This window comes from Manduca sexta, chromosome 4 (genome assembly GCF_014839805.1).
Source record: "Manduca sexta isolate Smith_Timp_Sample1 chromosome 4, JHU_Msex_v1.0, whole genome shotgun sequence".
In the NCBI taxonomy this organism is placed as follows: domain Eukaryota; kingdom Metazoa; phylum Arthropoda; class Insecta; order Lepidoptera; family Sphingidae; genus Manduca; species Manduca sexta.
The window spans coordinates 6,367,882-6,391,826 of NC_051118.1; the positions used below are offsets into that span (position 1 = coordinate 6,367,882).

The 23,945-nt window shown below is 34.0% G+C and overlaps 1 protein-coding gene across 2 annotated transcripts in view; it reads left to right on the forward strand.

Annotated features, from left to right (window-relative positions):
- LOC115450852 (transcription factor Sox-17-alpha-A) overlaps positions 1 to 23,945 on the forward strand; it is a 138,269-nt gene that overhangs the window by 22,308 nt on the left and 92,016 nt on the right. For both annotated transcript variants that reach the window (XM_037441575.1, XM_037441573.1), the window contains exon 3: positions 8,301 to 8,692. In XM_037441575.1, coding sequence (XP_037297472.1) covers positions 8,301 to 8,692 — 392 coding nt within the window. The remainder of the gene's footprint in view (positions 1 to 8,300; positions 8,693 to 23,945) is intronic.

A 23,945-nucleotide genomic window follows, 5' to 3' on the forward strand; every position in this document is an offset into this window, starting at 1 on the left:
AGGACTATGTTTCCTGGGTAAGGTGCTTTCGCATTATGTACTTTATGCTATAGTGATTAGGGCTATAAATAATCTAATTAATATAATTCAATTTTAGTGGTATTTCATGTTACGTTACTACGTAAAATATTATTGAATGCTCGAGAAATATTATGTTTGCTTAATAAAAATATAACGCTTGTGTTTGGGCCATAAGCTGCTTCCTAATTAGATTTTTTTTATCAAATTTTAAGAGTATCTACTTCTTCGGTCTGTGGAAGTCAATTGTTGGATATAGGTCTCCCCCACAGATTTCCAGATCAACCTGTTGGAAGCGGGGCCTGTATCCACCGGCGGTTTTAATGCTATCATTAAGTTGTTTCTAGATTTGTACAAGGTGTATGATCCAAGAAAAGTTGTAGTTTTATTTCTGTTCTTATTTCAAAAGATAACCAGATAATATCTACAATATAAACTTGAATGAAAGTTCCTCACAGTCACAGAGCAATAATTCACAAAAGTAGTACTTTGAAGCATCGCTAAAATGATATCTAATCGCTCCAAATACGACAAGCGATAATTAAGCGAAATGAAGAATCGCTAGCGCGCAGTTTTCTCAGATATATCCAGAGCTGACGAGCGGTTTCGTTAACAATGGCCATTGTGTGGTGTGTTTGAAAACACAAGCATCACCCTCGGACATACAAGTCACGTTGGTTTCTTCATCGGTTTTCATGAATTATATCAGCGATATCTGGCCCGTTCGGGGAAATGTGATTAAGTTTTATCTGCGTTATGTTTTAATTGAATTTGAAATCTGTTTGACTCGGTGGCGTAGGTGTGCGCGTGCGCAGACGACACCGCTCTGAGGTCTCGGGTCGAGCAATGATGTTGAGTTTCTCCACAGTATGAGCTTAGAGTCTGAATAGCGATAGACTCGCCTTCTGTCCCATCATGGGACGGTACACATGACGCACTCAATATTCCTTTGTCTATCCTTTAGCAGTTAAAGATTTAATGCGTGTTTGTTACTTAACGCTGTATGAATTTTGGAATCAGATAAATTATATCTTTGCGGTATATTATATGGGCACGAAAAAGTGTAAATTATACATCATAGAGCGGTGTCTAGATAGATGACATATAGACTAGATTAAACGATTAATTAGGTATCGATAAGATAAATGATATCTGTCAAAAAACAAATGCACATCACGCTTTTATTACCAAAGAGGTGAAATCAGGGCATCCACTTTTGCCTTTGTGTTCCGTGCCATGTTTTGATAGAGAGCGAGCATGTCGCCATATCAGGCACAAATTCCAGACTTCATGTCAATATGGTAAATGTGTATTTAAATCTGGTAATTCTTTTAAAATGTTCTATGATTAGCAAGCTCATTAACTAACCATGAGTACTCTGAAAACCAATCTGTTACCAGAACAAGTTTGACCCCGCGATACACATCACCAATCATCGATTCATCTCACAATAGTGAAAACATTAAATATTATATCTCATTCTTCATTTTGTTTAGATCCAGCGGTATGCGAGATTTCTAATAGTGATACGTGATATTTATGTTTACAGTAAAACAGAGAAAAACAATAGATTATGGCTGTATGTTTGTTTGGAAATGTGAAAATAACGTTGATGGAACGTAACGCGGTAAATATTTGAATGGAACGTGGATTTGACAGGCAGTTCTATTTTTGAATTCTTGTTTTTTTTTTTCTAACCGAGATGAGAATAAAATAATTGTGCCTAATTAAATTATATTTAAATATCGGAGATATGTAAATACCTATAATAGAATCTCAATAAAGTTGTTTATTAAAATATGTAAGTACCTCATTAGACAATTTTAACAATATTATTTCTACCACTCTTGCTAGCGTTAAAATAAAATGGCTCCTCATTCCTCAAACGTAATCCCATTTAAAAATAACAATTAAACATATCCTTGTATTTTATAACAGCACAGTTAATATATGTCTCATAACTCATAGATATTCTGCAGCACTTCTAATAACTTAGCATTACGTAAGGTAATATATTATCTTTACATATTATAAAACAAAGTTCCCGCGTCGGTCCGAACACGATTAACTCAAAACTACTGAACGGATTTCGATGAAATTAGGTATGAAGATAGGTTGAAATATCGGGAAGGACATGGACTAGTTTTTGTCCCGGGAATTCATAAAGTGGGGCTATACCGACGGATCTTTAAAGTGAACGAAGCCGCAAACAAAACCTATAAGTAATAAATAATAAACGTTATGTGAATACTAAATGGATGCCGAAACTAGCAGAATGCAAATTAATTTATCTAAATGAGGAACGAATTTCATTAATTGTTGATTATATAGAGTTTTATTGGCGACTGTTCGGAAGTCTAATTAGGCAGTGATTTTTTTTATTCAGCCAAGAAGTTATTTTTGTCCTTGTTAACGAAATAGTAACAATAATTTTATTGTGTAATAGCTATGATAAGATGTCAATGCTGAAGAATTTCGCATTATTTGGCGTCCAAAACTGTCTAATGGGTACTGTTGTATCAAGGTGATCAATATATATATTTTTTCCCTTATGATTCCATATATAATATTTACAGTGATTCTCTTAGTAACTAAGTTACATTTATTTGGTTTACATAAGGTGAGAGAGGGGGGTTCCTCCATTTAATACGTAACCCAGCCCCCCCCCCCCCATAAATTGCCACGAATGTGTTAGAGTATCAATTAAGAACGACTCAATCGACTCGAATGATTCCTTCCATTGTGTTCCTTACTATCAGGACAAGGTTTGTATCAAAGAATAATTTTGAAAAATCAACGGGAAATGTTATTGGGGTGATATTTTTGTATGAAAATATTTTTAGTACATGCTAATTTTCGATTTCTTTTATCAATAAAAGATTTTGTGAGAGTTTAGTAAATTTCAGCTTGAATTATAAAACTTTGAACCCGATAGATGGCGCTGTTGTCGAGGTCTAAAAATGTAAGGCACTTTATATAATTTGCGGTTATTGGCCCACTAGTAAGATGTTACTATTAATTACGACTGATTTATCCCGCGGTATTCCCAACAACTGTTTGTTTATTTGAAAGGTAATAACAATAATAATAATATCAGCCGAGTATTATATACTGTCCTGCTATTGGGCACGGGCCTCCTCTACTACTGAGAGGGATCAGGCCTTAGTCCGCCATGCTGGCCTAGTGCGTATTGGTAGACTTCACACACCCTCGAAAATTCCTAATAGAGAATTTCTCAGGTGTGCAGGTTTCCTCACGATGTTTTCCTACACCGTTAAAGCAAGCGATAATTTACAAAGAGTACACACATAATTTAGAAAAGTCAGAGGTGTGTGCCCTTGTGCCTGCGGACATTCGTCTCGGCAGTTCATTCCATAACCAAGTAAGTAAAGCTTCTTAATTTATTATAGAAAAACCCGTTACCCTGATTGAACCTGTGACCTGAAAATACTGAATATCCTATGTATTTAAGTTGCTCCCATCAGCAAATCTGCGATCACTGTATTTGTAAAGGCTGTCTATTCAAAATATATAATACATAAAGAAAATGAACGTAAATCTATTGGTCCTGTGCCTGGTCTCTCCCTGGTCATGTCGGATTGTCGTCTTAACGGATTATGAGAGTGAACTTATGTATTGCACACACTTGTGCACTATAATATCTCCTGCGTACCTGATTGATCTACGTTGAGATTGGCCGCGTAGTTACACCTCTGCCCACCCTTTCATTGATAAAAGGCGTAAGCGTGTGTGTCTTCTTGACGGTTGTGAGCCAGGCTATCCACGCTGGGCAGAAAATATCTATAATACGTGCCTTTTCTACATTTATCACTCTTGTACAAGACACCGGATATTCTGGAACAATCCAAATCTTATGTAATTTCATCCTTAACACTACGGCTCACCTCTCGACGCAATTCTTGTACGCTCGGCCACCACACCGAATACCCGCCCATGCATAGGGAAACATTTGCTACGGCTCAAACACACAGTTCAGTGTGTATACCTCATAATTGTAACTACACATTGAGGCCTATGAGTGATTGCGAACATTTCCCGACCTTCGCTCCTACGTCCATACAATAGGATTCCTTTTCCTGTCCACATTCCTTCTCTAGATATTCCCTGCCAACTTTCTTCCAGGGCCTGCAGTCGTTAAACCAGGAGATTCAAGTATCTCATACGCAGGATTCCCCTGGTGAAGACTGCGGGGTCAATTACCCAAAAAACATAACATAACATCACGCATTTTATCCCCGAAGGGGTATGCAGAGGCGCAACTAGGGCACCCACTTTTCGCCAAGTATGTTCTTTCCCATGATGTGATAGGGGGCGAGCCTCTCGCCATATCGGGCACAAATTCCAGACTTCGGGCTGATACTGAGCAGAAAAACCCAAATAACATGTATCGACTATTCATAAAAATGTTTACTTCAGTAAGCAAACGTCATATCTTCATACCGTCAGACATAAGTACCGTAGACAGAATGGGATCACCGTTACAATCAAATCGAAAGTACCTCACATGCACGGCAGACAATATCAAGAGATAGTTACTACCAAGTACAGCATTAACATAAGTACACGGGAACGTGTCAATGGGGCGGATTTAGGGGGGTCAAAGTGCACACAAATGTTTAAAAAATATTTTAATTCGAATGACCAAGTGGACATGTGAGCAAGATTGCGCTTAAGTTATAACAAACTGTAAGATTATTCAATTCTTAGAATTACAAAACGCTGGAATTGCAATCGTCAATCTGATATTAGATGGTAATTTTAGTAATGTTAGCAAATTGCAATTACAGTTGTCATTGCGTTTTAAATATCGCAATGTCTACCTTAATTTGTCAGGAGTTTTAGCGTCGGTTCCTCATCCCACTATTACTTCTACATTAAGTCTCGTATACATCCCAAGAACTAGTATAATTCGGACAACTAGGATGCAACTTTGAACAATATTCAGACCACATATTTATCAGCTTTTGTCTAGCTTTGCTGTGCCCCAGGGTCCCGTCACCACTCCCAAATCCGTCTCTGCCACCAGAGATGAAAGAATCAAGTGAAATCGCAAGAACAATGCCGGTCGGTTCCCACACGGTGGCGCCTCTGGTGGGGTTCGGGGAACGCTCGGTGTCAAGTTGACGGCGTAGCTTTCCATTAAATTCGGAGTTATTCATTTGCGCGGTCACATTACTGTTAATGTCAAGAATTGCATGGTCTTAGAGATTTTTTAAACTAAATACGCCTATTGGGAGTCTCGTCTCCTATCAAATTATGGGATAGAGTACATGAGAAAAGGGGGGTATACGAAAGGCACTGCCTACCTCTTCAAGGAAGAGTGTGTGACTTGCGAGTCACTCATCTGAAGATAAGAAGTGACGCTTAGTACTGCATCGTGTAGGTTAAGTTTCGTTATTTTATTATTTATTACCATAGCTCTGTTTTACCGAGGTGCAATTTTCAGGAATTTTGAACCATATTAAAAAAAAATGTGTAGTAGGCGTTTATTGCGATGTCAATATACTTCTCTTCGATAAATTCGGGTCTTCGATAAATACAAATTTAAATGAGTCTATAGCTAAATTATTATACAGCCAACAGCCATGTTTTTAAGCTAGATAATTATAATCAACTTCATTGGAAGAATCTAATATGATAAACTTTGCGGATTGCTTTCTTTTTACATACGTATAGTTCGCGACTTAACTGCGTGGAAATCAGTTCGTAACAAACAAAAAAAACATGTCCTTTCTTAAGTTTCAAGCATACTTTGAACAAAATTTCATCAAAACTCTTACAGTATTATCAAAGCGAAGTACTTTCACATTTATTGATACAATATTTTATGTTAAATTGTTAAACAACGGCCTTCCTTCTCGGTGGACTGAGCTAACACTGCACCTTTAGCCTTCCTTCTCAATAGACTAAGCTAACACGCTGTACCTTTCCGTACACTTCAAAATAAAAACTGTATAAACACCATAAAATTCTAGTAGCTTCGACTACCTAAAGACTCGTGTTCAGCTATATAATAATCTACACCTTTCTCTGTATTTAGGAGTAAAAACTGCGTATAATAATATAATATCAGCCCTGTATTATATACTGTCCCACTTCTGGGCACGGGCCTCCTCTACTACTGAGAGCGATTAGGCCTTAGTCCACCACGCTGGCCTAGTGCGGATTGATAGACTTCATACACCATCGAAATTCCTATAGAGAACTTCTCAGATGTGCAGGTTTCCTCACGATGTTTTCCTTCACCGTTAAAGCGAACGATAATTCACAAAGAATACCCACATGATTTTAGAAAAGTCAGTGTGTGTGCCCTTGGGATTTGAACCTGCGGACATGCGTTTCGGCAGTCCGTTCCACACCCAACTAGGCTATCGCCGCTTTTAAACTCGACTGACTCGTTAGCTCAGTAAAAAACTGCATAAACACCATAAAATTCTAGTAGCTTCGACTACCTAAAGACTCGTGTTCAACCATAATCCGTCCAGACTTAGCTAGACTTCCATAAAGTTCGGGTTTCGATTCGAGTGATCATTCGGCTCGACTTACGCGTTTCCCGCTACATGCATTAACTAGAAACGGTGGTAATGTGACCAACGATACGGGATCTTGCAAATTCCGATATAACTTACTGTTGTAATTTGTTTGTCGTTGAACCAAACTTTGCATATGCTCTGATTACTTGTAGAAAGTTTTGTTTGTTTGCTTTAATAGGCAAACAAGCATGCAATCTGCCTGCTGGTGAGAGGGTCTTCGATTTTAGCAATGATTGAGACATAGCTAAGTCGTTGCCTAAATGGAGAGCACTCTAGTTCAGAGTTGCAATTACATATAGTCGGACAGGGTCATTTTGACATTGCATTACTAAATGAAACCAGATACTCGTCTTCACCTTTGCTGACATTGTGCCAAAAATCAACCATTGAAATTAAACTAATTTTCGGATTCTATCGCGGTAATTAGTGTTTTATTTTCTCCCGACGTTTCGAAGACTTTGCAGCCTTCATGGTCACGGGGGGGACTGAGGTGTTGTTCATCCGTAAAGTCAAGTTAGTTTTCTGATTTTTTTTATCATTTTGTAAATTATTGCGAATATGGTGTGTGCGTGAGTATATTTCTGTCGGAGAGTATGATGTTGCCGCTGTGACGAATTCTCTTAAAGTAATAGAAGTGGCATCAAAGCGCGTAAAATTAAAATTACTTTATATTGATATTTATTTTCTTCGAACCTTACACTTTTTTGTTTTACATCTATGGCTCTAGTAATTTATTGTTAAGTAGATAAGTATGTGGTTTCATTTAATGATCCCTGTATAATAATAATGCTAGCCCTGTATATACTATCCATTGCTGATCATGGGTCTCCTCTACCACTAAGAGGGATTAAGCCTCACTCGAGAATTATACATAGTTCGTATGTATAATTCTCGAGTGTGTGGGTTCCTTCACAACGTTTTCCTTTACCGTTAAAGCGAAAAATAATTGATAGACGATATTATGAAACTTAAAAAACTCGGTGGTGTGCCTTGGGTTATGAACCTGCGGGCATTAGTCTCCGTAGTTTCATTTCCAACTAGGCTATCGTGTATTACCTCGCTCATTGTCAAACATGTACCGTTACATTACTTACCTTTGTTAACTCGGTTAGTAATCCAAATAAATTAATATATAATCGATATGCTAATACATTCAGTTTTAACTAGTCTTCGACAAAGTAGGAAGCAAATAGGAAAATATTCCTTTATATTTCGAAAAACATAATTTAATTGATGTAAAAGGTCATTGAAGTTACCTAGATATTATGTTACTAAAAATTACGTGTTACAATTAAAAAAATATACTCTATAACAGTTACGTGTCTTTAACTTCTAGATAATTTTAATTTGGAGATTTCGAGTTTTTTAAAAACAAAAATGAGAAAGGAACATCTAAATATATTTTGATACATCTATCTATGATAATGTTATACCTACATTGATACGAGAGAACACTTAACCCCTTATTCACAGACGTTTTTATCTAAGGACGGAGTTATGCTGTAAGAAATTGTTGTATCTCAATATTAGCCAATCACAACGGCCCTATTCTACGCACTGCCAAGACTGCCAAGCCGCTAGCACTGCGAAACAGACTTGTTATCAGCTGTACTCCGTCCTTAGATAAAAAACGTCTATGAATAAGGGGGTAAATCTATAAGAAATATATTTTATCACCACCCACGCGACGTTAAACAATTACAAAATTAACTCTTCCCATATTTACAGTATGATGGATTCTGGAGGAGCAGGCATCGCTGAATCACCACCAACGTACCACCGCACTTACGAGCAATACGTTCAAGGAGCCGTCGAGAACAGTACCGACTCAGGACAAGACCAAACTAGCCCAGAACTTGTAGTCTGGTCTACTCTCCCCTACGGACTAGACTACAGAACTCAATATGACTACCGAAGTCCTTATGAGACTACAAGGGACTATTCCACGCAGCAGTATGCTAGAGCGGGGTTTACTACGAAGATGGGGCAAGCTAAAGCGCTAAAGGAGGCCAGGATACGAAGGCCTATGAACGCCTTTATGGTGTGGGCGAAGGTGGAGCGGAAGAAACTGGCTGATGAGAATCCTGATCTTCATAATGCTGATCTGAGTAAAATGCTAGGTGAGTTTTTTTGTTTTTTTTATCCAGTCAAGGCAATGCAACTCCACTGCACATGATGGTAAGTGCAGCGGCGTCCAGATATCGCATCTATTGATGAGAGACGATTGTCTCTCACCAATCGACACAATTATGCCGGCCTGTTCAGTTTATCCTAATTGCCACTGCATCTGACAGTAAGTGGCGTCAACAGAGTATCGATTGACGAGAAATCGCTCGCCCGTCGACACAATTTTGTCGGCCAGTTCGAATTGACACTGGTGTGTTCGGGTTTTAAATAGAGAGTTATTGGGAATAGCATAGTCATGTGGTATTTCTTTGTTAATGACGGTTTTGCTTACTTACGGGTTTTAATATGAGGCCGGTTCGATACATCTTTCTTATTAAAACATGAGAGTTTTTCCTTCTGAAAGGCTTCATCACATGTATTCCCTGTATAATTATAAATCGTTCTGATTAATCCCCAGTGAGTTTATTTAATTAACAGAAATAGTTAACAGTCACATTTATTCATTCTTTATTCAGGAAAATTTGAGCAATAAGTTAAGGCGTTGTTAAATGTTAATTCGTTTAAATTGTTAGAATTAATTTGAATAGTATCTAAATAATATTGGAATAGTTTGCAAACATGACGTTTGCATTTAAATACCTACTCGATAACTTTATAATAATATTCGTAAAGTAAGATATTAAATTAATACTGACGTATTTAATATTTATTATTATTCCACACATTTAAATTCAATACAGTCCACGAATTTATTATAATCGAAGCCCTAGTATAGACTTTTAATTCTTAAGTCTTATAAGTATTAAAAGAATTAATTTAAGTTAGTCCCATCATCAAGGAATCATATTTTTTATTTAAATATTGTGATCGCAGTCGGAAACAAAACTAGTTTGGAGAAGAAATTGGATAAAGTGAGTCAGCATAAAAACAATCTCCAACACTATTGAAATGCTAATGTCCACACAGGGTCTTGTTATTTTTAAATCGTATTATTTTTTACACCACAGATAATGTAAAGTTTTACATAATAAATCAGGGGCTGTTGGCGGTACAATAGTTTGTACTTACTTTCATATAATAAGGTGATATTATTATTAGTTTCATAGTGTCTTTAATATTATTAGCTTGGTTAGTGACCATTTTCTTAAATGGTAGATATTGAAATGGTATTTTAACTATTCGAAAATCCATAATATAGAAATGTCAAAATACCTACATAAGTCTTTTTACTCTTTTTAATTTATCATTCAATTCTTTTTTTATTCGTTCCTTGATGGATATAGTCTAAGATCATACTGCCAAGTCACATAGAATAAAAAAAAACTGTAAGCAACAAAACAGTCCCAAAAAAGGTTATACTATAAATAAGTTTTCATTTCTCGGTAACATTGCAGGTGTTTTGGTGTTATGACAAATACCAAACTAAAGGGTAATTGGTATAAATGAGTTTGAAGTTGTTAATTAATACTAAACACACGTCAGTATATATTTAAAGATACGCGCGTAATTTTTATTTTTGAGTTGGCAACACATTTTTTAGTAAAGGTGAAATATCGCATTCTTGTTTTTAAAATGTTGTGAAATTAATTTATGTCATAATTTATTTTTCGTTATGAATTGTTCGCGGAAAAAATTCCGTATTCTTTGTCATGTCTCGGTATGTTTTTATAGAGATAAATTTGACAGTAATTAATTGGATATGAAATATATTTACTTATATATAAATTATTATAAGATGATAATGAATTCCTCACAATATTTTTTTATGTTTCAAGATCAGACAAGTATCACCTTAAGGATATCCATAGTTCAAGTTGCTACCTGCTAAATAGAATTTGATGACAACAAAAATAATTCAAATTAGAAAAATTACGGCCTATTTTCATCCAGAAAAAAAGACAATCATCTCATTACTCAGGAAATTTAAAAAAATAGAATTGAATTCACAATAGAAAAATAAACAACTGAAAATACCTGTGAATAATTAAAACCATTTACAATGAACTGTCATTCGTAAAGCCTGCAATACTCCTGACAGGTCTACTTAATTAGGTTTGTAAAAAGCATTTTTTTCTTCCAAAAAACAAAGATCAGAACCGGTGGCTAATCATGATAGTTTAATTAAGTTGTTAAATGATGTACAGACGGCATGAAGAGAATTTCGCATTAATCTATATAGAATTGAATTGTTGATACTTCTTGTCTGTACGTTTTCTTGTAAAAACATTATACAGCCTATGTCTGCTTGTGACATATCAATCTAGCTTTAATGTTTTCTATTATTTTAGGCCTTTCGTTTCATTTTATTTGCTAGCATTTCCCCTAATAGTCTTAGAGTATATTAGATATACTTTGGGCGGGAAAAAACTTTATTATTATTTTAGGTTATATTATTTTAATCAATTTGAGCCGCAATTTATGTCTTTGTGAAATTTATTAACTTCTTTACACTAAAACTGGTAACAGCCCCAAATATGAGTATTGAGGTCAAGCAAAATTGGATTCTACTAGAAAATCTCTAAAACCTAATAAACCACCACAGACAAAGTCGGGCACGGAAGCTTGTACTACAACAATGTAGCGTTCTTTACTTTTTCGCACACAATTCTATTTATGTATGTACAGCAGTTTTTACTACCGGCTTTAATTATACGGGCTGGTTAATTAATTTGTTGTAAGTAAGATGTCTCGGACGGACAGCATTTGACTTGTTTTTGCACGCGACTTCGTTTACATTCAAACCGAATGCATCGGGCTTGCGCGCGCAAAAAATACTTTATGTAGTTCTCTTTTCATACCGTTTTTTGGAATCGATTCAATCTCGACTGTGATATACTGATTTATTATTTATTCATTTAACTGGTTGTTTGTTTATGTGATGAGATCTTCATGTTGAAATCATTTAAATCGATATGAATATTCAGACTCTACCAATTTGGATTAAACGTTTTTTTTATATTTGAACGTTCGTAATTCAAAATATCATTAAAACTAAAGGAATCATTGTAGATATTTTCTCAGTTACAAAGTTATGCGATAAAAAAATTCGTCCATAAAGCCTTGTGCGCATATCTCTGTATGCGCCAACATATCCTAGAGATAATTCCGAAGTTTAGACCTAAATATAATATACTAACAGCCTATATCAGACTTCATATAGCCAAAACCAGCAGATAGCCGACATTCAAGCAATTTACTTCCAGGATAATATGAACAATACTAATACAGCGACCAGTATAACAAGACCCGCGCTTGTCATTGCGCAATCAGATTTAGTCATTACAAAGCCACATTTGGTATGAGCTTGTTATAATTATAAGTAAACTTTCTCTAGATAAAACAGGAGTCGAGGACATGTACCCGAACAGAGCCACGATAGATGTAGCAAGTACAGTCGGGAGGAAAAGTTTATTACGATTATGAATACGTATTAGGTATTTCTCGCAGTTTCATTGGCAAAGTCTTTCCTACTATAAAAGACCTTAAAACACAGAAAGAAAAAAACGACACCAACGCCATCTATTTAAAAAACAGATTAAAAAACTATTATTTTTCATGAAAGCAAATTACCAGGTTAAAAAGTAGCCTATAATCTAGGACATGGTTTATCTGTGTGACAAATATATATTTTTTTGTTTTGTACACTGTACCTACTTTATATTTGAACTTATTCTGAAAACGAGCAGCACTATAGTTTCTTGCCCGTTCTTTGTTGATAGAAACTGCTTTCCGAACCGGTAAAAGAGAATAAAATTACTGAATCTAAATAATGTTTAACATTTTTCACATAGACTACATTTATTCCGAGGAAACCATAAAAGCACATTCGAAGACATTTTTACTTGTGGTAGCTCTCTCATATGTGAGAGTCCGCCTGGGTAGGTTCCGCAATGTCTATTTCTGCTGTCGAGCAGCAGTGTGTAGTCACTGTTGTCTTCCAGTGTAAAGAACTTTGTAGCCAGTGTAACTGACATAATAAGACTTAACACCTTTTGTCTCAATATGGCGAGCGCAGTGAAATCGGCAAGCTCGTCTCGTCATTCAAAGCAAAAAAATAATAATAAAAACGTTTCCTCAAAGCTTTCTAACAAGTAAATAAATCTTTATAGAGTTTTCAAATAATTTAGCAATCGCATGGCGCGCGGCAATTCTTAAAGAAAGTTTAAATATTAATTACAGTAACAATTCGCTAATAAATCATCAAATATGAATATTCTACAAATAAACTGATCTAATGTTGAAATATTGTTGAAATTATAATAATTTATTGATTTCAAAGCACTACATTAGTTCAATGAGATTCTGTTTAATGGAGTGTTAATGATTTCATTGTAATAGTAAAATCATCTTATTCCATAATATCAAGGTAAATGATAATATACCATAAGAATTAATATTGCTTGGAATATAGTTTTTATAATTTGAAATATTGCTTCGAATATAGTTTTCATAATTTGAAATATTGCGTGGAATATAGTTTTCATAATTTGAAAACAATTCATACACAAATTTTGAAAATATATTTTTATTACTTATACTGTAACACTATGACAATTATAGGCATGCATGAAAAATGTTGTACAGTGCAACATATCGCAGATAAGTGCTTTGAGAAGTCTAAGTTTATTCTGTAGTATATCTTTTTATAAAGCCGTACTCTAATTAGGATTTACCACGCTGTAGCTGAAATGATATTAGATAATTATATCTATGACTGTTTTTTTTATTTTAGTTCATTCTAGGAAAGGTATTAAAAAAAAAAGCTAAAACGTAACGTATTTGGCACTGCGATACGTTTCAATCAGAATAATTACCGAACAAAACACTCATATGAATATGAAAGTATCAAAATATGATTCAAATCATTATGAAAATAGGTCAAACTAACGGTAAAACTTTTGTGCATAACTGTACGAAGCACGAAGGTTAAATACGTCAAGTCATTACGCCTGCCGCGTGGGTGGCTAGATCCTATCACGCTTAATGAAATAAAACTCGAATAATAAAAAACGTACCCGTAAATAGTTAGAGTTATGCTATAAGCGCGTGTCAAAACGCATACGGGTCAAGTTATGGTGGTTTTGTTCCGACGTATGTTTTTGGCAGATACTATTATTAGAAGGAGACGATTATTTTGATTAATTTAAGGCGATACCTCAAGGTTCATTTTCATACATTTTGTTTCACCTTTAATCTGGGTAACTAAACAAGTATTGGCAAGTAAAGAATTTAAATTCACGTCTAGTTAGTGATTAGTTCTCGCAGTTGAAAGAAAAACGTAAAATAATTAATAATCATGGATATTTCTGCCTTTAAAATTTCGTCATATTAAATTTTAAAGACCGAAAATATGATTATTAATTATTTTTCTTTCAACTGCGAAATCATAACTAGAGGTAATTAAATTCTTTACTACCAATAAAAAATATGAAAAGTATCTAAAAAAATATTCGAATTGAAAAAAGAACTTTACCCGTTAGCTTAAAATTTTAAATTTAGAAGCGTTCTATGTTTTTTTTTTAAATAAAATACTGGCTGTACCTGAAAATTTTCAACAAAATATCGCACAATATGCGTTCAAAGTCGCTTAGTGGTAAAATTGTATGTGAAATACACAAAAGATATCCATTAAGTGAACGACAAAAAGGCCGTACTGCGTATCGTGCGTTAGATCGTATCGAAATGGCCACATCAGATGGGAGTAAGTAATTGGAATCGTCGATAAAGCCAAGATTGATGAATGTGCTTATTGAAAAATGCATTAAATTTGATTAATTCAATATTAGGAGTGGAGAATCTGGGATTGCTTTTCGGTTCATTATTACTTAAAATCAACACTACTCGCTCTGAATTGAATTGCAATGAATATTGCCATCAAGTAAGCAAGTGTTCTATTTTTAAAATATTAAATATTTACGAATAAGTATTTACATTCGTTGGTTTCAATTTAAATTAATTCTTATGAGAGCGGTTAGGGAAACCTAAACAGCATAAGTTTATTAATAAATATAATAATAAAATATCAGCTCTGTATTATATAATATTCCACTACTGGGCACGAGCATCTTCTACTACTGAGAGGGATTAGGTCTTAGTCCACCACGCTGGCCTAGTGCAGATTGGTAGACTTCACATACTCTCAAAATTCTTATATAGAACAGGTACACAGGTTTCCTCACGATGTATAGGTCTATTAATAAATTTAAATTGAACTCAGACGTATGAATAACTGGCGTATAATATATTCTGAAAATAGAATATTGCGTGAAATAATATTTATGATGTCGCATGGGTATTCCGGTAACTCGAGGTAAACCACGTTAGTTATACGTTACACGTTAGTTATAATTATAATTAAAAAATAAGACGAATTTCGTCTTATTTTTAATTATAATTATCAGTTTTATAATAAATATCCTAAGGACTAATTTATTCATCAGATTAAATACAATATGCAAAATTAATTACAATTGTATCAATAGTTTTTAAATTAATTCAGATATTTATTATTTTTTCTATAAAAAAAAAATCTGTCATATATATACCTGGTTTTGATGTCCCTTAACAATCATAATTGAACCATATTATATCCATCTAAGGGCTAATTTATTCATCAGATAAATCTAATCTAGAAAAAAAATCAAAATCTAGAAAAAATACATGTAAATTAAATTACAGTTGTATCAATAGTCTTTAAATTGAACTTTAGCTTAGATATTTATTATGTTTTCAGTAAATTTAAAAAATCCGTCATAAATCTCGTTTTGTTGTTTTACTTCCCTTGACAGTCAGAAGTGAGCCGTATTTGTAAGTATATACTGAGACATGTCTAATGTCAATTATTACTTCATTACTATGTTCCAGCCTACAATGGTAACAATCAACTGTAAACAAAACATGGTTTTCCCTGGACATTATCGCTCGATTGCGTGTTAGGCAGGAACGGAATTTTTACCTATTAATTATTAAGCTTCTATAAATTGATGCTGTTATAATTTAAAGTTTTACATTCATTATAATTATTAGAAATGAACCTTCCGGTCCCAGCGATATGGAATGTGAATTGAGTAATTCTCGGTTTAAAACCTATGTTTAATAAGAGTAGTTCGTTTAATATTATTTGCCTCGAACTATCCTTCAGAGATGACACCAGAGAAGTAGCCGGTCATTAAAACTAAGTCAAATTCATTTAGCAGTGTCCTTAAAAGTCAATACTCAAAAAAAAGGAAAGGTAGAAAGAAGAATTCATTACTCTTAAAAAATGTTTTAACAAAGGTCAATTTAAAATGGTCAACAAGAACTTCAAAACAAAAATAATCGCGAGCAAAACCTATTTAACCCTAAGGCCACATTACACCACGTTGTCTCAATAACTCGTTGCGACCTTGGTCTATCCTTCTGTCATTAATTGGCTAAATTGCACACCTTTTAAGGCGGATCCATGCTGCGATAATGACATCCTTGTGGCTCCACGCAACGGTTGACATACTGAGAGGTCTTAATTAAATGGTATCTCCTTTAGCAGTCGTTTGACTCATCGGGAATAACTGAGCTGTTTAAGGATCGATTTGAATAATATTTATTGTAGCAAAACAGGAAGTTTTTTCTGCGGCTCAAGTTATAATGGACGTTGGGGACGGTGACGTTTCGAGGTAACATCGTTTAATGGTTTAGTTTTCGGTGCATAATAAATGGAATCTGAATATAGAAAGGTTGTCCAAAAACTGAAATTAAATATTACAATCACTTACTGTCATAAAAAAAAAACAACTTCACTCAAAGTGTAAAGCGGGAGAGTCATTGTGAGAAACTTGTACCAATAATATATTTTCTTTGAATACAGATTTTCTTATTTATCAAGTATCTCTTTCAAAAGCCGTATTAATAAATTAATCTCACCTTTGAGTAGGATCTCAAGTACTATATAATAAGCTTCAGCTGTAATTTAAGTGCTTGATCTCAGCTGAGTCGGCGCTTTTAATAAACAAAAGTCAACTGTTAAAAACCGTTACATATGACTTGATATCGCTTGAGCTGACTAATACGGATTTATTAAATATCGACTATCTTAAGATGCTGATCTTAATTGGATGGTGTCTTAGCTATTCATATCGGTCTTCAGAGCGAAAAAGTTATTTCCATTCTAGGAGCAGTGTAGCGTAGTATAGCAAGTCAATTTATATTAGAACACCATGCTTGAATTAAAAATAACGTGTTAATAATAAGTATTTTTATGGCAGCAAAGGTTCATTTATAATTAGCTATCCCAGGCTCTCAAGATACAGAAACGTCTCATTTGAGAGTCAACAACTTTATACATTTATATGTACCATGATTTGTACCTTGTGTTAGCCTAAATAAAATAAATAATTTCATAATAATTATAAATTGTCTAATAACTTGTCACACGAGATTACTGATACGTAGGATGTGGACTCGATAATTATTGTCCCGATTGTCGTTTCTGCGCATGGTTTGATACCTAAGAGCCTTGATCAACATCTTCAGAAACTCTCAAATAGCCGTTGGATCAGAGACCAGATGCAGAAGGCAGTATTGCTGGACACGGCACGCATTTTGAGGATATTCCTCACTTTGAATACGTAACCGCCGGTGGCTTGAGTCTTGAGCTTCGCCTTCTGAGATTGATTTTTCTTTTATACATTGTTTTTTTTTTTTAAATATGTTTCATAAAAAAAAGTATCTTTAAAATTAAAGAAATAATAAAAAAAATGTGCTAGTAGATATCTCTAGGTTTGCCGGTTTATTTTGATGGATTTCAGAGTTGAGTAATGAGTTTATTACACCATGAAACATGAAAATGTAGAAAAACGTGTGATTTTTTTTTATTGTCGATAAAACCTTATGACGTCTCCACCGCACGTTTTAAATATACAAATTACATTAATAAAATTTCCTTGAATTTGAATGCATTATGTAAATATAAATAAGGATAAACTGACACATCTGTTTGGGTTAGTGACATACTCGTACACCTTAATCTAAAAATACAATGCATCGTCAGATCTCTAAATAAATTAATCCATTAAGATTAAAGTCTAACTTCCAATCAACAATTAAGCGTAATGTAAAGAAGCAATTACGCAGGCCGGCATAATTTTGCCGATCAACAAGGTATAATTCTAGCCAATCTGTATTTAAACTTTTAACCTTAAAGCCAAAACGAACTTTACTACTCTAAACATCAATTGCAAGTTGAACTCACTTTGCCGCGTAAATAAAAAAAATATAACATTAAAATGAAACTATTTTTCGGATTTTATCGCAGTTTTAATATTTTAGTTTTCTCCCTTTTCATTTTAATTTTAAACATAAGAAATTATTAAAAAAATATAAAATAAAAAAAATACGAATTATGTAAAAAAAAAACAAAAAGGCATCGTCAAATTAACATAAACAGACTATACCTTGTCATCTATCATGTCATATTAATGATTTTGGTTAAATTAGGTTTGTAATTTTCTAAGCGTTACTATAGACTTCTAATACCATAATCGAAATTAATTCTCTCTCCTCCTATCTCACTGCCCTTAATAAATTATGCCGTTAAATGTAAAAATAACACAACAACCTACTTAGTACATTTGGCGTAAATTTTTTAAAATTGGTTTCCAAAATTTTCTGCTTGATCGCGGAAGGTTATAATGGTTATATTCGTCTTGTATAAAACTCTTTGTAATGAAAGTGAATCATCAAACTAGTTCAGATTGGAATTCACTTTGTTAATCCACATTACTTCAAATTAACAAAGAATGCACTTTGACATTAATATCTAAATATCGAATAAGGAATTTCATGACAAATCTCCCATCTGTCGAGATATTTTTTTAATAATGAAGATCTGGCCCGCTATGTATGTATTTATGCAATTATGCTCGTATTAAGATGGAGTTGTGTCGACATTTTTTCATGTTTGCATTAAATTGCACATTTCCTAGGCCGCGCACATTCCATATTTTGTAATTAGAAATATGAATAATGTAAACTAATTTAATTGATCACGTTTTGGAATAGTTCCTTTAATTATAACATTTTACATTAATTGGTTGTATAATCAGATCTTACATGTGAAGAAAAAATAAATGTCGTTCTAATTTTGAAATTCATAATGGTTCTAAATCTTACGCCTTTGCCTTTCCGAAGAAAAAATGTTTTTTACATAAACAAAACAGACAATTCTCTGATATTTTTTAACTAACTACAAAATTCACTTTAAGTTGTTTTTTTTTTTTATTATCACCCTAATTAGGTAATTCGAGTCGTGTAAAAACATTGCGCAGTTCTTAGAAATAAATATATGAGGAAGGAACAAAAATATAGCGATAAGATTATTTTTGCAAGAAGGAAAACGACACTAACACTGAATCGGCCTTAATTTAAAGCTCTAGGTCGTGCATTCAGTACTATACCTATTACCTAGGTCATTTTGGGTTTTATCGGCTTAATTGAAGTAAAGTCTATATAACTCTAGGCCATTAGGTATCGCAAATTCACCTACCATTTAACCTGGATATTCATAGCGTATTAAGACTTCTTGCAAAGCCGGAAATGTGTTTGGTGACAAAAAGCCCGCTCCCAGTACATGGTGCCTAGGATAGCTGGTGAAATGTGGGTGAATCACAATTTAGCTTACCTTAAAGAGAATAAGTATGATAGTATGTATGTTCGTAATAAAATCTCACACACGTGTATGATAAAAGGTGGACGTAGATAGAACTCATGTGCCTAAATTTCATGACTAAACTCTAACCTCAATTTCGCGGAGTGAATTTATCAAAACTAGGAATTCACTATTTCTACCATACAGGCAAAGTCCATTCCGACTGCTTATATATGGGCAATACTACCTTCTCTGATGGTAAGAGGGTGGGCTCAATATAGAGTGGCGACTGACAAGAGACATTTTTTATACGTCACTACAAAATCTTCCTCCCTAATAGTAAGCGGAATTGGGTTCAAACAGCAACTAACAAGAGTTCCACATTCCTAGCAATCAACGTAATTATAACACCGTATTCACTACACAATAATAATCCGTTAACAAATGTCTAATAATAACACAAGCGAGAGAAATATTCAAGAATCGTACAAGCAGTCTCTACCTACCCCTACGGGATAGAAGCGTAATACTATGTATGAATAATAACGTTACTACACAACTGTACAATTTTTCAAACTACAAAACTCCTTTCACTTACAAAAACAGTAGCATATCGTAATTTAGTCCCAGATTATAACCAACAGGCATATCTTGTGTTCTCGGCAGTCACTGAATTTGGTCTTAAGTGTACACCACTGTCGGATATGGTTAAAGGCCAGTTTTACCATTCTAAATACGGCACAGTGCTTATTAATGGTAATATTAATCTTGATGTATGTATAATATGGTTTAAATGTATTTTAGTCTTCAATTATGTATTTTATATGGTTAAAAACTTGTTGGTGATAGTTTGAGTACGGTGTAGGTTTTAGGTATGTGTTTTTATGTCTAGACTTGGTTTTAACTTTTCGTTTTAGTTTAGTTTAGCTAAAGTTTTTCATAACTTTGTTACTAACCTATTTCATATTTAGTTATGTTTTATTAATTAATTTTATTACCAAATTTAAATTTGTATAATAATGGAATTTAAAGCTTAAGGGGTAAGTAAAATCATTTTTTAATGATTCTATTTAATCAAATGCATTGTAATTCACTCGATAAATATAATAAATAACGATTTTACAATTAACTCGACTGTCTTTTAAACCGCTGATTATTTCATAAATAACTACCATTAGTGATAAATATTATACGATACGTATAAGGCGTTGGCTAATTAAAATATAAAGTTAATAAATTTTATTTCTATTCGAACCGTACCTACACCATTTACTAAGCTGACAAACAGGTTCACAGTAGATTTTATACAATTGGATGACCAGACGAGCAAATTACTCTCATGGTGATTATCAGCAGCCCTGTATTATAATACCGTCCCACTGTTGGGCTCGGGCCTCCTCTATTACTGAGAGGGATGGGGCCTTATTCCACCACGATGGCCTAGTGCGGATTGGTAGACTTCACACACCTTCGAAAATTCCTATAGAGAATTTCTCAGGTATGCAGGTTTCCTCACGATGTTCTCCTTCACCGTTAAAGCAAGCGATAATTTACAAAGAATACACGCATAATATTTTTAGAAAAGTCAGAGGCGTGTGCCTTTGGGATTTGAACCTGCGGACATTCGTCTCGGCAGTCCGTTCCACAACCAACTAGGCTATCACCGCTTTTCCTGGTGATTACAATAGCCTAAACAACACACTATTCCGGTGACACGAACTCACTAGATTCAACACAAATGTATACTTTTGTACTTGTATTGAATTGGTATTACGCGCATGTAATTTTCGCTTTAATATACACCCCCCTGCCTCTTTACTGAATTGAAATCTGGCCCAAGCAGACTGGATATCAAAGCGCCGCGCGGCAATGCAGTTCATCCAACACAAGATAATAGAAAAACACTATTGTTAGGCAGCAGAGGTTAACCACGAACCTAGGCGATCCATCAAGAATCATGAACAGGCTAATTCTACGAATGTCGGTAGCTCACACAGAATATACACAAAAGTATTCGAGGAAACGCGAACAAAAAGCCACTCCGCCACAGTTTAATATTCGTGACGCGTAATCAGTAATAATACAATTAAACCACGATGTCAGTAGTGATAGAGTTTTATCGACTGCACTAGACAAGTGCTTTGTTAGAAAAATACTCGGCCTCTGGGGAAATGGTGGCTGTGCACCGTTTCCGCAATGTAATGCTATATTTTGTATTATGTTTTTAAATTAACTCTACATTGGAATAAAATTATTTTGCGGATTTTATCGCGGTTTTTATATTATAATTTTCTCGACGTTTCGAAGACTTTGCAGCGTTCATGGTTACGGACCATTTTTCGGACGCCCAACACCTCAGTCCCTCGTGACCATGAAGGCTTCAAAGTCTCCGAAACGTCACGGGATAATTATAATAATAAAAAACTACGATAAAATAGTTTTATTTCAATGTCTAACATTCACGTAAACATAAAAAAAATGATTAGCCCTACATTTTCCAAGGTTTGGCCAATGAAAATTAAAGTTAAACTTTGTTAGTTCTTGATAGTTATGTTCACTGGCGGATTTTATTAAGCTATTTTAAACTTATTTTTGACTCATATTTATGCTTTGACACAAATGTTATAAAAGAGTCAATTTTGTGAATTTGAATGTAGCAACTACAGCTAGCCATAAATAACTGAATAAATTCAAAACATCAATATATATGCGCCAGGTTTAATTGATTTTTTCACGACGTAAAGTAAATCACTTTTATTTTATTTTTATTAAGAGAAATCAAAATGGTAAGGACACATAAGTTCATAAGCGATTTGAAGTTATGATTTTCTTCAACTACTTATATGGGTGATTATACCTTATCCTTGTATTAGGGGCACTTTAGTTTCTGGGAAAGAAATTTAATAAGCGAAGACATGATCAAAATATGGCTTATATCACGGATAGTTACTGGAAATATATTGGACCGCTCAAACCCAAGCTTCAAACATTCAAACAGGCCAGTTGTCTCCTAAATTCAACTAATGTATATTCATTATATACTGAATAATTTCTCGCCTCCGTTTTTGTATGCCATGACTAAACAGCGGAATTAGCAACACCATATACAAAACAATATGACAATTATAAGTTCAAAACATGAACCTACGACCCGCCATTATACGGTCTAAAACATTAATGTATTAAACCAGTCTAACAAGATCTCAATTAGGCCTCTGTAATTATTACGAACAGTTAAGCCTACGCCTGTAATGAATATGTTAATACGAAACGGTTTAAATATTTCTTTAGGTTTAAACAAGCAGTGATCTAGAATATAGAGTCGGTGTTTCTTTTTGTTACCCCGCAGTCAAAATCGGAGGAATCTTGCAAATGGGATATTGGAATCCCCCGGCATAACGACTGCAAGGACCTGGAGGAAAGTAAGGAGGGGATATTTGGGGAAGAGAGTGTAGGGGAAGAATCCCTCGCAGGATGGGAGGAGGCAAGAATGCCACGAAATGTTCGCGAGATATAATTAAACCTATTTACTTATTTTTCAAAATCAATAAACTGCTAGTTCATAGTACAGGGGTATTTAATTATATTCAACAGCTCATTCGTCGAACCAATCGGAGGCTGAACTTAATATTTTATAGTTAAATACTTATTAGAGTAAATACCTAATAAATTTACTAAAATGTAGTCGCGAGTATATTTTAAACTCCTTGTCAGATTAGAATAGTTGAGAACGTTAACTCTTATGTAAATGACTGAATATTGAAACCTAAAGTATACATTAGCCTAACTCAATCCGCAATACAAAATCAAAACAGCAATTAAAATTTCTCGTGTTGCCAAGTGTCTGGTAGCATGCTTTATCGCCGGGTCAAATGCAAATCGGTTATAAATTCGAAATTTAAAACCTTAGCTGCGCACGCGCCGTGGCCCATGACTCATGCGCAATAGGGTCACGGTACCATACTTGTACCATATACTATGAAACTATATGACGCTTACCAATTTTTGATTGCGTTTCGTTGTGTCGCGATTGAGATTCTTGATACTTTTCTCTTTTTATTTCAAAAAAGTATTAAAGTTGTTTAAGGTAATGTTCTTACTTTCAGATGTAGTTTGTTTAAATATATCACTAAAAATAATCTTATTTCGAAGATTTGGATTGCGTTATCAAAATAAGCCCAAATCTAAATAGAACATAATTTGAGTATTTTGAATCGTAAATCAATTGGAAAATGAATTCTTATTACCATTTGCAGCGATTTGAACTTGAAGTCAATTGAGACAATAAGATGTAAACTAGACGTTAATATTATGCTTTATCTTGAATATTTTTATGCATATTTGAATAATATCTTTATTGAAAACTAAAGTAGTACCTAAAACATACAGATTTAATTGTTAAAAATCTAACCGTAAAGGTAACTTGAGCATTGAAACAAAAGATCCTCATAGTTTCTGATTTTCTTATTCTAATATAATTTAATTATTTAACATTAATATTTCTGAAACAAGAAAATTAAATAAATATCCATTGTTAAACTACACGAAATAGAGATTTTTGCATAAAACAAAATAAATTAGGCGAGACGATAAAACGTCTTTTGGAGTTTTTGCTATCAAACTAA